At 47.1% G+C, this 16,819-nt stretch overlaps 1 protein-coding gene and 1 pseudogene across 1 annotated transcript; one reads left to right on the top strand and one right to left on the bottom strand.

Moving 5' to 3' along the window:
- Positions 1-2,772, bottom strand: part of LOC102423278 — a 6,531-nt pseudogene extending 3,759 nt beyond the window's left edge.
- Positions 2,773-4,287: 1,515 nt separating this feature from the next.
- GDF5 (growth differentiation factor 5) lies at positions 4,288-8,823 on the top strand. Its single transcript, XM_006089457.3, has 2 exons — positions 4,288-5,238; positions 7,372-8,823. The coding sequence occupies exons 1-2, from the start codon at positions 4,614-4,616 to the stop codon at positions 8,244-8,246; spliced, it is 1,500 nt and encodes a 499-aa protein (XP_006089519.1). The 5' UTR covers positions 4,288-4,613; the 3' UTR covers positions 8,247-8,823.
- Positions 8,824-16,819: the final 7,996 nt, after the last annotated feature.

Genomic DNA, 16,819 nt, shown 5'->3' with positions numbered 1-16,819 from the left:
GAGTGGTTCGAAGTCTCATTCGTTAATGTGAGATCGCACTCGGCCGTCTTGTCGTTCGTTAAAAATCCTTTGATCAGGGCCATGACTCCCCATATTTTTTGCACTTTCCATATAGTTGCTGGATAACTAAGTACACAAATGAATGAATACCCAAGGTCACCCAATTGCTAAGTGGCAGAGCCAGGACACAAACTGAGTTGTCTGATCCCGGAGCCTATGCTCTTAGTCACTGTGCTGTGCTGGGCTGATTCCAAGAGATCTGGGGAGGTTCTGACAGCACAATGAATGTAAAACCACTTCGAAAATTGCTAAATGTTTGAAAACAACGGATTATTATTATTATTATTATTCATTTTACTGTTTGCTCATCTGTGAAATGGGGATAATAATATTCTGGCCTACCGGCCTTAAGAGAATGTTTTGTGGAATGCCAATGAGATAATGGATGGGTAAAAATGTACAAGAGTTAAAGGCTCTACATGGTAGAAGGGACTGTAAAGATTATTTCCATGCCAGTGGCTTCCCAAGGCTCCCATCCTTTACCTCAAGTTTGACATTAATATTGCTGACAGGAGAGGGGGAGGTAAGGGGACACGGGGGACTGAGGGACTCTACGTCCCAGTAATTAAACATGTTGGGACTGAAGCGCTGCCAGCGGCAGCATCTGGTTGCAATTACCAGAGGGGACTGAAGTGATTAGTCACCTTTATAGTGAGAGCCAGGCCGGTCTCCTGGGCTCCTCCCTGGAGAGGGCCTTCTAAGTAAGCTCCGAGTCCCCTCTCCCTGCTCCCACCCCACTCTGGGGTCCCCTGGTCTTCAAACAATAGCCCCTGATCTGAGTCCTCCATGTCCCAAAGTCCCAGCTCATTGGATGAGACCTTGACCGGAAGCCAAGAATACCGCAATTGCCCCACTACCCTTTTTTTACTTCTTGTGTTTCTAGAGGCTAGGTTGGGATTCCTTGGTAAAAAATGTGTCAAGGCAGGAATTAGGCTCAAAAAGTAATTTAACCTTTCTGAACTTCAATTTCTTTATCTGCAAAATGTGGGACTAACAATATCTTCATCCTAAGGTAAAAATGCTGTGGGATACCAGGACCCAAGTCTAGTTTACTAGAGTACGTGCTCAGTAAATAGTAGCTGTTATTAATGTTTCCCAGGCGCTAGGCTAATCACTTTTTATGATTCATTTCACTGAATCCCCATAAAAGCCCTGTGAGTAGGTACTGTCATGATCCCTGTTCAGAGTTTCAGACAGGTTTAGAGGTTTCCAAAGATCACACAATGCACTAAGCAGTGGTTCTCAACCTTCCTAGTGCCGCGACCCTTTAATACAGTTCCTCATGTTGTGGTGACCCCCAACCATAAAATTATTTTCGTTGCTACTTCATAACTGTAATTTTGCTACTGTTATGAATCGTAATGTAAATATCTGATATGCAGGATGTATTTTCATTGTTCGCGACCCACAGGTTGAGAACCGCTGCAAACCATACAGCAGAACTGGAATTCACAACCGGGCCTCTTGTTCCGGAGCCCTTGCTCTTTATCAAACCAGGTGCAGGGGCATATTGGTGCTTGATTCATTCATCCCTTCATTTATTCACTCACTCGACCTTACAAAGTTCCTACTCAGTGGCAAGACAAGAATCCCTCTCTTTAAGGAACGCAGAGTCCAGCAGGGAAGGCAGGGTGCGTCTACAAATAACTACATCTTAAAGCAGAAAATGATGGCTTTCATATATAAGGCCAGTTAGAGATTTATTCATCCATACAACACATACTGAGAATATGCTATGTGCTGGGCCTTGTGCCCAGTGCTGGGAATAATTGAAAGATAAATATACTACAGTCTAGTCATAATCTAATGAGGGAGACAGATATGTAAATAAATTATTACAGTTATGAGGAATTAAGTTATGATTTAAAAAAAATATATGGCCCTAGCTGGCTTGGCTCAGTGGATAGAGTGTCGGCCTGCGGACTGAAGGGTCCTGGGTTTGATTCTGGTCAAGGGCACATGCCCCGGGTTGCGGTAGGGGGCGTGCAGGAGGCAGCCGATCAATGATTCTCTCTTATCATTGATGTTTCTATCTCTCTCTCCCTCTCCCTTCCTCTCTGAAATCAATAAAAATATATTTAAAATATGAAAAAAGTACCCAGAGTGGAAGAAATGAACTGTGTTTGAGACAAGGGGCCGGGGCAGAACTGGATATCTTTGAGCTACCAAAGTGGAAAGGAGCACAGAAAATGTGCGAAGGCAAATCGGCAGTGTGTGTTTTCTGGCGGATGAGGGAAGGCTTCTTGGAGGAGAGGGCACGTGAGTTGCCACTCTTCATTGGGTATGTTTTAGAGAGAGGGAGGGTTGGAACAGAGATATCCTCAAGGCATGGAAGCCAGTCATAGGGGACTTATAGTAGGACAGACAGTGAGGAGGATGAGGACAGGGAAGCAGTGGGAATGGAGAGGAGGGAGGAATGCCAGAGATGACTGCGTAAGTGGGGACAAGTCAAAAGGGAAGCCAAGTGTGAATCCGGGAAATAGGAGGGATCGTCTTCCTCAAAGCTTTTCCCAAAGAGTGCCTGGTGGTGCATCGGTCCTTTGAGATGGGGTGGGGGAGCTCCACCGGGCTTCTGACCTCGAAGCACCAAATGAAGCTTGAAATGGCCAAGTTCTGCTGCTGCGCTCTGAAGAGCAGCAAGGATCCAGGAGCATCACAGCGAAAGGGCTGGTCAGGCACCTGGATACCCCAGCTGTGAGTTTCATCTTCCATTCATCAAACACTGCGCTGCTTCTACTGTGTGTCAGCTTGTGCTGGAAAACCAGTCTGGTGACCTTAGAGCAGTGATGGCGAACCTTTTGAGCTCGGCGTGTCAGCATTTTGAAAAACCCTAACTTAACTCTGGTGCCGTGTCACATATAGACATTTTTTGATATTTGCAACCATAGTAAAACAAAGACTTCTATTTTTGATATTTATTTTATATATTTAAATGCCATTTAACAAAGAAAAATCAACCAAAAAAATGAGTTCGCGTGTCACCTCTGACACGCGTGTCATAGGTTCGCCATCACTGCCTAAGAGTGTGAACAGCTCTCTGTTAGGCAGGCTCCAAGGATCTTAGATTAAGAAGGAAGCTTGCCTGACTGCTGCTTCTACCCCTGCCACACCTCTTACATTGTGACATGTGTTGTAGCGAAATGTACGAGAAGAGGTCATTGGCTTTGTCTGGGGATCCAGGAAGGCTTCCCAGAGGAGGTGAATTTTCAGGGTGAATTTCTCAGGATGAGGAGGACTTCCTCCAGTTGTGGAAGTGAAAGGAGGATATGCCAGGTGAAGGGAACAGCGTTCCCACATGAGTCCAGCTGGAGTTCAGACTTCTCCCAGAGCTACCAGAAACCCATCATGTGGGAAGTCATTTTTCCAGCCTCCTGCAGGGGCCGCTGCTGCCCCAGGCTGGGTCTGCTGCCTCTGGACTCAACCAGTCCTTTCCAACAAAACTGTCTTTCCTGGGGTGGTAGTGAGGCACACCCTGGACATACCTCTCTCCAAGGAGTGGGCTCCCGGGTGGCAGTGCCCTCCAATGCCTGAAGAGATCATCTGAATCCAGTCAGTGGCGTTTGGGGGAGGGGTGTGGTGGGTACTGATAATTTTCTGTCTCTAGGTCACCACAAGTTTATTAAAATAAAAGAAACGGTGGGTAAATGCTGCCATCTGTGCTGCCCCCCAACAACAAATCAGGCCCCAGACTAGACGCAGGAGTTGAAACTGCTTTAAAAACACCCCAAGGACTGAGCTGAAAACCCACACTCCCCATGTTTTGGGGGCTTAAGATCCTTGAGCTCATTCCTCAGCATCGCTCCTCAGGAGGGTGGGGTGGGCTGCCCTGTGAGGTGGAGGTGAAGACCCCTGAGTCTGTTCCATGGACTGAGGGGCCCCCTAAGCCTAGAGTCACGCTTCGGGGCTCTGTGCCAAGAGCCCCCGTGAGCCATGGCCTCGAAAGGGCAGCGGTGATTTTTTTCACATAAATATATCGCACTTAAATGAGTTTAGACAGCATGACATCAGAGAGTAATTAAATTGGTTTGGGTTGAAATTCCGTTTCCAATTCCTGAGTTCAGGTTTGTAAAAGATTTTTCTGAGCACCTGCAGGCGTGTGTGTGTGTGTGTGTGTGTGTGTGTGAAGTATTTTCACTGGAAAGGATTCAAAACTTAAAAAAAAAAAAAACTGGAGCACACAGGCAGCATTACGCCATTCTTCCTTCTTGGAAAAATCCCTCAGCCTTATACAAGCCTCCTTCAAGCCCTCAGTCAGTTGTGCAGGAGAAAGGGGGCGGTCGGCTTTCTCCTTTCAAGAACGAGTTATTTTCAGCTGCTGACTGGAGACGGTGCACGTCTGGATACGAGAGCATTTCCACTATGGGACTGGATACAAACACACACCCGGCAGACTTAAAGAGTCTCAGACTGAGGAGAAAGCCTTTCCTGCTGCTGCTACTGCTGCTGCCGCTGCTTTTGAGGGTCCACTCCTTTCATGGTTTTTCCTGCCAAACCAGAGGCACCTTCGCTGCTGCCGCCGTTCTCTTTGGTGTCATTCAGCGGCTGGCCAGAGGATGAGACTCTCCAAATTCCTCACTTTTTTGCTTTGGCACCTGGCTTGGCTGGACCTGGAATTTATCTGCACTGTTGTGGGGGCCCCTGACTTGGGCCAGAGACCCCAGGGGACCAGGCCAGGATTGGCCAAAGCAGAAGCCAAAGAGAGGCCCCCTCTGGCCCGGAATATATTCAGGCCAGGGGGTCACAGCTATGGTGGGGGAGCCACCAATGCCAGGGCAAAGGGGGGCACCGGGCAGGCAGGAGGCCTGACACAGCCCAAGAAGGATGAACCCAAAAAGCTGGCCCCCAGATCGGGTGGCCCTGAACCCAAGCCAGGACACCCTCCCCAGACAAGGCAGGCTGCAACGCGGACTGTGACCCCAAAAGGACAGCTTCCTGGGGGTAAGGTATCCCCAAAGGCAGGAGCTGTCCCCAGCCCCTTCCTGCTGAAGAAGGCCAGGGAGCCTGGGGCCCCTCGAGAGCCCAAGGAGCCGTTCCGCCCGCCCCCCATCACGCCCCACGAGTACATGCTCTCGCTGTACAGGACGCTGTCCGATGCTGACAGGAAGGGAAGCAACAGCAGCGTGAAGTTGGAGGCTGGCCTGGCCAACACCATCACCAGCTTTATTGACAAAGGGCAAGGTGAGGGGGCGGGGTGGCCGGGGCACGGCTCAGAGGGAGGGGCACCTGCATGCACCGAGGGGCCCTTCAGAGCCCTGGCCCTGCACTGGTGGGAGACCCAGTGTGCACCTGGCCTGGGCTGGTATCTGGGACGATCTCACACAGGTTCCGGGTTGCTGGCAGGTCCGAGTTGGAGGCACCTGGGGAGTCACCAAGCCCAGTTCCTGCAAGGTGCAGAGGGGATGACTGAAGGCCAGAGGGGAGACAAGACCTGCCAGCTGGTGGCAGAGTTGGGGACCAGACTCTAAGACTCTTGATCACCAGGCCATGCTCTGTTCCTATGTGGATTGGCCAAACTTGGTAGGCTCCAGGGGTTTGTAAGTTTTCTCAGAAGGCAGGGGAATTAATCTCTAGCTACCCATGGCTCTGCAACTTTGCCCTCAGATTAGGGGGCAGAGGAGGTGGGAGAGGTGAAGACAGTAACTGAGGCATCTTAGAGTCTTGGAATGACACTCAGATATATGGGGTTTGGGAGTGGACAACAGACCTCGGGTTTAACAGTGTGACCTTGGGAAAGCTCCTTCTCCCCTCCGGGTCAGTTTCCCCGTCTGTATAAGGATAGGAAGGTTGGACTGGGTGATCTCTGAGAGCCCTTCAATATGAGACTTCATGTCCTGTCCTAAAGAGATACTTTTTATCAGTAACCCAGGAGAATAACTGCTCTCCTCATTTCTCCCTCTGCCCATCTGGCATTACTGTCTTGGCTTTTCCTCTCAACTTGCTGTGTGATCTCAGCAAGTCTCTTCCCCTTTCAGGGCCTCAGTTTCTCCCTAAGTGTGATGGAAGCTCATACGCTCTGGTTCTGAGTCTTAGGACTTTGGCTGGCAGAGTGGGGGAGGGGTCAGCGAGTGGGAGAGGCTCCTCATTAGAGCTGGCCTGTGGGGGAATGACAGAGGGCGGGGGAGCCACAGAGGCAGCAGGTCTGGCTGAGGTGGGGGAGGTGACCTGGCTGCCTGCCCAGTCAGGGAAAGCTGTGACCCCTTGGGGGCTCGTAAAGTAAGTCATTGTGCCCCCCAGCACTAAGGGAGCTCAGAGAGGGGGAGATGGGGAGTTTAAAGGCCTAATTAGTCACCTTCTAGAGCATTATATGAATGCTTTCCAATGGCAAATTTGTATTTAGGAAAGAGGGCATGCTGATTCAGACATACTACCGAGTTTCTTATACATACACACAGCCTTATATTTTTGTACATACATGCTGAATCACACACACACACACACACACATATATATATATATATGTGCACACACACCTTCTTACACATATACATTCATGGAATCTTCTTACACACACACACATATGCCCTTTAAATTTTGACACAAGCCCAATCATACATACACCTGACATGTCACTTATATATGCCACCTTTTTACTCACATATGAACCCAGTCATACACACAAACTTCCACACATACACACACTCATTCATCCAACAGGGTGAGACACATGCACAACAAAATATTAGAATGGGAAGCAGGGAAATTGGATTGTAGACCCCTTTTGTTATTAACTCACTGTGTGACTATAGTCAAGTCACTCCCCCTCTCTGTGCCACATCTGAAAAAAGAGACCACTAAGATCTTCTTTAAGGTGTAGTGGAAGCAGCTTCAGATTGAGCCTAAAAAATTCTAGGCTAGTGTTTCAACAATGCTTTTTCCTAGCTGGTGACTCTGAGCAAGTCACCTAACTTCTCTGAGCCTCAGGTTCGCCCTCTGGGAAAACAGGAGTGATCACAATGCCCACCGAACCTATTTCACCAGTGAGATAGCATATTAGATAACATAGGAGAGAGGTAGGTGGAAGGCAATCCTGAAGCTGGTGGATTTCTGATATGAACAGTGACTGACACAAATACCCAGAACCACTCAAATCACCCCAGCCACATCCACAGATAAACAACCCTTGGTAGGCTGTGTAGGACGCTGCTTATTCTGAAAAAGGCTCTCAGTGGTTGGGTCTTGGCCTCTCTCAGAGTGGGGGAGAGGTTAAAGAAAGCTCTCTAGAGGGGAGAGGGCCGTGGCCCTCCCCTGAGGCAGAGGTGACTGGCTTTCTTGATGAGGTTGCAGGGAATGACTTCTGGGTGTTCTCTCTAGATGACCGAGGTCCCGTGGTCAGGAAGCAGAGGTACGTGTTTGACATTAGTGCCCTGGAGAAGGATGGGCTGCTAGGGGCCGAGCTGCGGATCTTGCGGAAGAAGCCCTCAGACACAGCCAAGCCAGTGGCCCCCAGTAGCGGGCGGGCTGCCCAGCTGAAGCTGTCCAGCTGCCCCAGCGGCCGGCAGCCGGCAGCCTTGCTGGATGTGCGCTCAGTGCCAGGCCTGGACGGATCTGGCTGGGAGGTGTTCGACATCTGGAAGCTCTTCCGAAATTTTAAGAACTCGGCCCAGCTGTGCCTGGAGCTGGAGGCCTGGGAACGGGGCCGGGCTGTGGACCTCCGTGGCCTGGGCTTTGACCGGGCTGCCCGTCAGGTTCACGAGAAGGCCCTGTTCCTGGTGTTCGGCCGCACCAAGAAACGGGATCTGTTCTTTAATGAGATTAAGGCCCGCTCCGGCCAGGATGATAAGACCGTGTATGAGTACCTGTTCAGCCAGCGGCGAAAACGGAGGGCTCCACTGGCCACACGCCAGGGCAAGCGGCCCAGCAAGAACCCCAAGGCCCGCTGCAGTCGGAAGGCGCTGCATGTCAATTTCAAGGACATGGGCTGGGATGACTGGATCATCGCACCCCTTGAGTATGAGGCCTTCCACTGTGAGGGGCTATGTGAGTTCCCCTTGCGCTCCCACCTGGAGCCCACGAACCATGCAGTCATCCAGACCCTGATGAACTCTATGGACCCCGAGTCCACGCCACCTACCTGCTGTGTGCCCACGCGGCTGAGTCCCATCAGCATCCTCTTCATCGACTCTGCCAACAACGTGGTCTATAAGCAGTATGAGGACATGGTGGTGGAGTCTTGCGGTTGCAGGTAGCAGCACTGGCCCTCTGTCTTCCTTGGTGGCGCAACCCCAAGATGCTGGTCTCAAGAGCCCCTCCTCGCACTTGTGGGGTCACAGAGCAGTCGGGAAGCTGCAGCCAGGAGCATCTCTACAGCCTGCCTGAAAGGGGATTCCAACAGCCTCGCTCACCCTCAGAGTGGGACTTGGGCTACAGGCCCCTTTCGATCCACAGGCCCCTCTGTCTGGGATTTCTGCTCTTCTGCTGCTCTGACTGGCAGGGACATGCCCAGGGAGACAGAATCTGAATGGGACTGAGACCCAGCAGACCTGGTTTTCCAATGAGACTCAACCCACGAACCTCTCCTTTCCTGGGCCTCCTTGGACTCTGGACTCTCCAGGGAGTGCTCCTCTTGGGACAGCCGCGGGTGCTGCACCCTCCTGGAATCACATGGTGCCTGGTGACTTTCTGCCCCTGATGCAGATGCGATGCTGACTGGGCAGGGGCGGGGGAGAGGGGGAGAGGGCTTGGGCAGGGGTGAGGAATGTGGGGCTGTTAGACTGTTAGATTAAAATGTACATTGATGAGATAAAAAGCAAAGCTGTGCCTAAAGCTGTGGCAAACTTCTTATTTACTCCAGGGGACCCAGTGACCCCTCAAAGAATGACTGGCCCAGGGAGGGGAGATGGGTTGCCGCACGTATACACCCGGTGTCCAGGGCCCAGTCCTTGCTTCCAGTCCTGGAAACTGAAGCAGAATGGGGCAGAGAGTACAGGCTGAGCGGGGCCAATGCTACCTCTAACCCCATTCCTGTTCCTTCCAAAGGCCCGTTGGTCTGGAGCTCTCTCTGCTCCGCCGTGGCCTGCCAACAGAGTTAGGTTTTCTTTCCGGCATTCTTAGTCAAACTGATTGTCTCTAAAATGGATCCCTAAATGTGAGGGAAATTCCTTAAATGTGAGGGAAATTGGGGATTTCATTTCCTCTAAACATCACTAGTATCTGCTCCGCGCCACCCCCCCCACATACTCACAGAATGAACTGACCACCATCTAAAGGGGCCTCTAGTTCTCTCTGGGGAACCTGGGCTGCTAGAGATCCCTCCTCTCCCATTGAGACATCTCCTTTTTGACACTGATCACTGTTCCTCACGTGAACTTGTCTGTGGCCCTGCTAGCCTCCTGCTTGGCACCTTTAGTACACGCACTGCTCACCTATCACCTCCGACCTCTTCACCCCATCTCCAGAAACAGAGCTAGAGCCCCTCCCCTTAACATTATACATGATATAAACACATAATTACATATTAGATAAATAACCTCCCTACTAATCTCAGACAGTCCAATGCCAGACACATCCTGACAATGTTTCCTACTTGGGGCTTTGCCCAGACTAAAAGCCCACTTCCCTTTCTCCACTAGAATCTTTGGGGAGGGGCGTGAGACATATGAACTCTTGGGAGGGGAGCACAGCCCTCTGGTAGGGCAACGTGGGCACCCAAGTCCTCATTCTAAGGGCTCAGGACCAGAATCTGCCTGGCTGAAGAGAGGGAGAACCAGGCCTCTGTTTCCCACCCAGGGGGCCTCAACATTTTCCCTACCTCTCTCCAGCCGAGTCTTTGATTCCCAGGGCTCTTCGCCAAAGCTGTTTCAACAGTGGGGATTCCTGCCCAGCTATGGGCAGATCTTGTGTCCCTTCTCTCTAGACCTGAAACCTGGGTTGTCAGGACCTAAAGCAAGAGCCCTGTGCAGGGGGCAGCCTGAGCTTGGAGCCTCGCCCTCCCTGGCTGGGCTTCGTTGTGTTTGGCTAGTGGCAGGCCTGCAAACTCTGGAAGTAAACAAAGAAGCTGCCACGGCAGACAGAGTTCTGGTGTGTGGAAGAGAGAATGAGCCTGGAAGGGAGGTGCCAGGGAAGCCAGGCAGCGGGCTGTACATACAGAGTGAGCAGTGTAGAAACTGGGTGGCTGAAACCCCAAGGGTAGAGAGAGGCAGGGGACGAAGGGGTCACAGGTGGGGCTGGCTCCTGCACACACTTGTTTTCTGGGCTGCGTGTCCCTAGTTTCCTGGAAAGTCTGACAGAACTGGAGCTGCTCCCTGCCTTCGCGCCGTCAGAGAGTTTCATATCACCTCAGCCACAATGCTCTTCTGCTGAAGGCCTGGGTGTTGAACTGACTGTTGTGGCTCTGGCTTGATACACAAGGAACTTCCTCTCCCATCTCAACCTGCCCCAGGACTCTCTTTCACAAAAGAGCCACTCAGACTGTGTACTGTCCCTCTTTTCCCAACCAGAAAATTGTAGGGTGGGTAGGAACAGCCCTTCCATCCTAACCATCTGATCTATTCAACCGCCTCCTTGGAAAATTATCTCCACCAGGCACCTTCTTCCAGGCTCAATCTTAACAAGCTGCATATTTATACAGTACATTCTTGTACAAAAAAGGTATAAGGCTTATATCATTCCTTAGAGTTCACAAACATTCTCCAGGCTGTGGTCTTGCAGCACTGAAGGGCTCAAAGGCAGCCAGTTTCAAATTTCAGATCTGTCACTTAGAGTTAGAGCACTTGGGCAAGGAACTTAATTCCATGAATCTTGGTTTCCTCATTTGCGGGGGGGAAAAAGGTGGGGAAGAGGTAAATAGTCTACCTATTTCATAGGACTAACTGTGAGGATAAGAAAGACACTCAACACAGTACCTGGCACAGAGGTGGCACTCAGTAATGTTAGCTGTTATTATTTTTATTTTTTTTTAAATATATTTTATTGATTTTTTACAGAGAGGAAGGGAGAGAGACAGAGAGAAACATCGATGAGAGAGAAACATCGATCAGCTGCCTCCTGCACATCTCCTACTGGGGATGTGCCCGCAACCCAGGTACATGCCCTTGACCGGAATCGAACCTGGGACCTTTCAGTCTGCAGGCCGACGCTCTATCCACTGAGCCAAACCGGTTTCGGCTTTTTTTTTTTTATATTTTATTGATTTTTTACAGAGAGGAAGGGAGAGGGATAGAGAGTTAGAAACATCAGTGGGAGAGAAACATTGATCAGTTGCCTCCTGCACACCCCCTACTGGGGATGTGCCCGCAACCAAGGTACATGCCCTTGACCGGAATCGAACCTGGGACCTTTCAGTCCGCAGGCTGATGCTCTATCCATTGAGCCAAACCGGTTACAGCTAGCTGTTATTATTAATGTGCCTCAAACAGTCCCATGAAGCAGACGGGGCAAGGAATATCACCCCCTTACCCCATTTTGACAGAAAAGGAAATTGACAGCCAGGGAGGTAACTACAGGTCTCCTACAGGTCTCAGTGTTCTTTATACCATTTTTGCTTTTGTTCTGGGCCCCAGACTCCACTGACCCCAGTCCTGGCAAGCAGTGGAATTACTCACCTGGGGTTTGGATCCTTGTCTTAAACGTATTCCCTTGGGGACACACGACATTGTTAGTTCCTTGGGAGAAACAGCTAAGCAGAGAGCTGAAGGCAGAGAAAATGGGAGGCCCATAGGAAAGGCAAGAGGTGGGGCTCCCAGTGCTATGATGCCATCTCTTGGCCTCTTCCACAATCCCGTGTTCCAGGGCCATAAGCAGGAGAATCAGCTTTTCTAAGGCTTGGAATACAGAACCTTGGGAAGCCTCTCAGCCTTCACTCTGACTCCACAACTTAGTTGTTATATCTAATCTGAGTATAGATATGAGAAAGCAGAGTAGAGGAGGATTAGTCACATATGCCTGGAAGTCAGTCGGAACTAGGTTCCAGTCTTGGTTTCACCAATTTCCAGCTGAGTGACTTTGGGCTCAGTTATTTAATCTCTCTGAGCCTCAGTTTCCCTATCTGCAGAAGAGGGATAATAATATCAAGTTTACTGGGCTTGAGATGTATTCATTCTATCAATCTTTGATTTATTGATTGGTTCATTCATTCACTAATCAGTAAGTATTTATTAAAGGTCTACTCTGGTCCAGACTCTGTGCTGAGTATTGAAATAATAACAACCACCACAATTGTTAATGTTTATTTTATTTATTTTTTAAAAAAATTTAAAAAAAAAAATATATTTTATTGATTTCTTACAGAGAGGAGGGGAGAGGGATAGTTAGAAACATCTATGAAAGAGAAACATCAATCAGCTGCCTCCTGCACACTCCCTACTGGGTATGTGCCTGCAACCAAGGTACATGCCCTTGACCGGAATCGAACCTGGGACCCTTGAGTCCACAGGCCGACGCTCTATCCGCTGAGCCAAACCAGTTAGGGCTTGTTAATGTTTATTAAGGGCTTATTATGTGCCAGGTACTATACCTAGCATTTTCCATGAATTCTCTTTTCTTGCAATGATCATGTCCTCAGGTTTCATGCATGACTGGAAGAGAAAATAAAGATTCCCAAAGGATGCTAGGATGATAAGTCTATGATAGACCGAATCAAAGGAGATGGAAAAAAAAAAACAAGAGAAAAAGTCAAATTATACCTCTGGATGCATGAAATCAACCCTACAATCACAGGATGTGGAAAAAAAATGTGATTTCATAATTTCAGATGGGAAAGAGTGTTGTAGGTAGCTATAAATCAGTTGAATATTATTTGGGTGCCTAAACGTGAATACAAGTGTGGGCTTCATTATTAGACATGTAGTGTTAAATCCTAAGGAAACTGTGTTTCTGCTCAGTTAAGCAGGACTTGGAGAGTGTTGGGATGGGGAGAGTAAGGGAGAGAAGCAAAGTCAAGGGTGAATCCTGTGGTTTTTTGCTTGGGCAACTGGGTAAACAGTGTGCCATTCAACAACAACAAAAAAGAGAACACGGAAAGAGAAATAGATTTTGAGAGGAAGATGATGAGGTCAGCTTTGGACATCAAGTTTGAAAAATTCTTTTATTTATTGATTTTAGAGAGAGGGGGGACGGGAGAGAAAAAGAAACATCGACTTGTTGCTCCACCCACCTGTGCATTCATTGGTTGCTTCTTATTTGTGACCTGACCAGAAAAACTCTTTAGAGATTAGCTTTAAATAGGAAAAGCAGCAATTCTTCCATGAAATGATAAAAAGAAGAAAGAATGCATGCATACAATAAAATCAGGTACTTGATTTAATGGTTGGAAGTTGAGTTTCCTTCTGATGGCTTATAACTTCTATTTTCTCAGTGAAGTAGGAGGTGAGGCCATCTGTTCAGAGACAGTAGAAAGGGTCTCTGCAGATGTAATCAAGTCAATATAAAGTCATTAGTGGGCCTAAGCCAGTATGACTGGATTCCTTATAAGAGGACAAGAAACATAGAGAATGGCACAGAGGGAGAAGGCCATGTGATGAGAGAGGCAGAAAACAGAATGATAAAGCTGTAAAGCAAGAAACATAAGGATTGCTGGCAACTGCCAGAAGCTAGAAAGAGGCAAGAAATGATCCTCCTCTAGAGCCTTCGGTAGAGCATGGTCCTGCCAAACCCTTGATTTTGGACTTTTAGCCTCCAGAACTTCAAAACAATACATTTTTATGGTTTTAAGCCACTTGATTTTTGTTTTATCTTGTCATGTCAGCCCTAGGAATCTAATACAGTTATAAATAGTAGTATTGGAGAAGGGGGGGCAGGGTTGAGTACAACAGAAGTTGGTAGCCATATTTGGGGGGTACCAATAGGCCTCTTGCATGATTTTCTCCAATAGTACTCAATAATCTAGATGTAGGGGGTAGATTAAATGGACAATTACAAGGTTGGGGTCTTTCCAGGTGGACAGGATAGAAAAACATTTGAGCAAAGGACTTAATATTGGCAAGAAAATAATTAAAATGACAGACCACATAGTCTGAGCTAGAAAGGAGAGGTAGTAAAGAGAGGAGAGGGTTGACAGACGATAAAGAGGAGATTAAAACCCTGGAGGTCTCAACAAGGTAGAGTGACAGGTGTAGTAGGAGTAATGGATAAAAGCTGAAATAATAGGATGATGAGAACACAGAATGACATAAATTTAAAATTTCAGAATTATAATTCTGGTGATGAGGTCCAGGAATAGACAGCTGGACACTTCATAGAAATGGAATTGTACTTATACAATATGCAATCTCTTGTGATTGACTTCTTTCACATAGCATAAAGTTTTTGAGGGTCATCCACGTTATAGCATGTATCCGTTTATTCCCTTTTATTGCTGTATAATGAACCATTTTCTGGATGTACCACATTTTATTTAGCCATTCATCAGTCAATGGACATTTGTTTCCACTTTTTAGCTGTGAACATTAATATACAAGTTTTTGTATAAACATGTCTAAATTTATCTTGAATGTACACATAAGAATGGAGTCACTGGGTCATATAGTAATTCTATGTTTATAATTTTAAGGAAAAGCCAGACTATTTTCCAAAGCAGCTGTACCACTTTACACTCGCATCAGTAATGTATGAGGGATCCAGTTTTTTTATATCCTGCCAGCACTTTGTATTATATGTCTGCCATCTAGAGGGTGTGTGAAGTGATATCTCATTGTGTGTGTGTTTGTGTGTGTATTTCCCTAATGACTAATGATGCTAATCATCTTTTCATTAACTTAATGGCCATTCATATGTCTTCTTTGGAGAAATGGTTAATCAAATGCTTTGTCCATTTTAATTGGGTGTTTATTTTATTTTTAAAAATGCTTTTATTTTTAGAGAGGTGAAGGGAGAGGGAGAGAGAAACATCCATGTGAGAGTGTAACATAGATTGACTGCCTCCTGCATACCCCCTACTAAGGATTAAGCCTCCAACCCAGGCACATGTCCTGACTGGAAATCGAATTGGCAACCTTTCAGTGCACAGGTCGATGCTAAACCAACTGAGCCACAGCAGTCAGGGTAGGTGTTTATTGTTTTATTATTAACTTGTAGAGTTCTGTATATAGTCCAGATACAAGTCCTTTATCAGATACATGACTTGCAAATATTTTCTCCTATTCCACGTTTTTACTTTCTTGATGGTATCTTTTACAATACAAAAGTTTACATGTTTATGTAGTCTAATTTATTTTTCTTTTGTTATCTGTGCTTTTGCTATTGTATCTAAGAAGGCTTTGCCTAACGCAGGGTCATGACGATTTACTCTTATGTATTCTTTTAAAAATTTTATAGTTTAGCTATTACATTTAGGCCTCTGTCCCATTTTGAGTTAATTTACCATATGTTGTGAGATAGGAGTTCAACTCAATTCTTTTGAATTTTTTTAAAAAAATTGTGATTATGTATTATACATCTACTACTCTAATATTCTTGAAGGCAAGGACCAAGTTCTACTTCTTTGTATTTTCCATAAAACCAATGAATAAACTTTTTTCCCCCAGAATTAGATTTTGAGAATGATATGGGTATTTCTTATTTCAATTTTAAAGGTAATTATATAGATATGGTACAAACTTTAAATAAGACAAAAGGATATATAGTAAAAAATGTCTACCTTCCACCCTAACCGGTTTGGCTCAGTGGATAGAGCGTTGGCCTGCCGACTCAAGGGTCCCAGGTTTGATTCCGGTCAAGGGCATGTACCTTGGTTGCGGACACAACCCCGGTGGGGAGTGTGCGGGGGGCAGCTGATCAATGTTTCTCTCTCATCGATGTTTCTAACTCTCTATCCCTCTCCCTTCCTCTCTGTAAAAAATCAATTATATTAAAAAAAATGTCTACCTTCCATTTCTAACCTCTTGTCTCCCAAACCTCTTCCTCAGAATCAACAACTATTAACACCATTACTGTTTCTTGTATACGCTTCCAGTAATTTTCTGTACCCATACTAGTACACACAGAAGCCAAAGTCTTTACCATGGCCTACAAGGTCTCCCAGATCTGGCCTCTAGGGCCACCTTGTCAACTTCATCTCCTACCATACTCTTTCTTAGTCATTTGACTCAAACCATAATAACCTCCTTGCTCTTCCTGGGAAGACCAAGCATTCTCCATGTTGGGGCCTTGGTACTTGTTCTATCTGCCAAGGATGCTCTTTTCCAAGAAATTGACATGGGTCACTCTCTCATTGACATGGGCCAGATTCTCATTTCATTCATACTTCTGATCAAATCCAGTGAGGTTTTGCCTGATCATCTTATTTAAAATAGCACCTCGCCTTCTCACTTTTTATTCTTATCACGCTTAGCATTTACCAATACCCGGCATCAGATATTTATTTGTCTATTGTTTGTCTCCTTTTACTGGAACTTTTCTACTGTGTCTTTGGCATCTAGATCTGAGCCTGAATCATGGTAAGTGCTCAGCAAATATATATATTTTTAATGAATGACTGAATTTCAGTGTGGTGCCTCTAAGGAAGTATGAAAATTCTGAGGGGGTAGAGACAGTGTAAAGGGAGAGAGGAAATGTAGCGAGGGAGAGGGAGCTTTGAGAGAACCATGGAACTTGCTGGGGCTTCAGGCTGAGTGTTAAGGAGCTCATGAGCCCTGGTGGTGGAGGCTTTGGTGTCAGGCCTCTTCATTCCTAATTTATCCACCATCCTCGGGAACCTAAATGTCTCAGTAAATGACGCATCCTAAGTCATGAGCTCTCGGTTCTTTGAAGGCCTCCAGTCCAGAGATCTTCACCTCCACTTCCTTTCAGCCACGTTCTCCCATAGTCACCCCTGCACTTGGTCATC

The sequence above is a fragment of the Myotis lucifugus genome, unplaced genomic scaffold (assembly GCF_000147115.1).
Source record: "Myotis lucifugus unplaced genomic scaffold, Myoluc2.0 scaffold_60, whole genome shotgun sequence".
In the NCBI taxonomy this organism is placed as follows: Eukaryota; Metazoa; Chordata; class Mammalia; order Chiroptera; family Vespertilionidae; genus Myotis; species Myotis lucifugus.
Note: the sequence above shows the minus strand (reverse complement) of the source record. Positions and strands in the feature narration are given on the sequence as shown.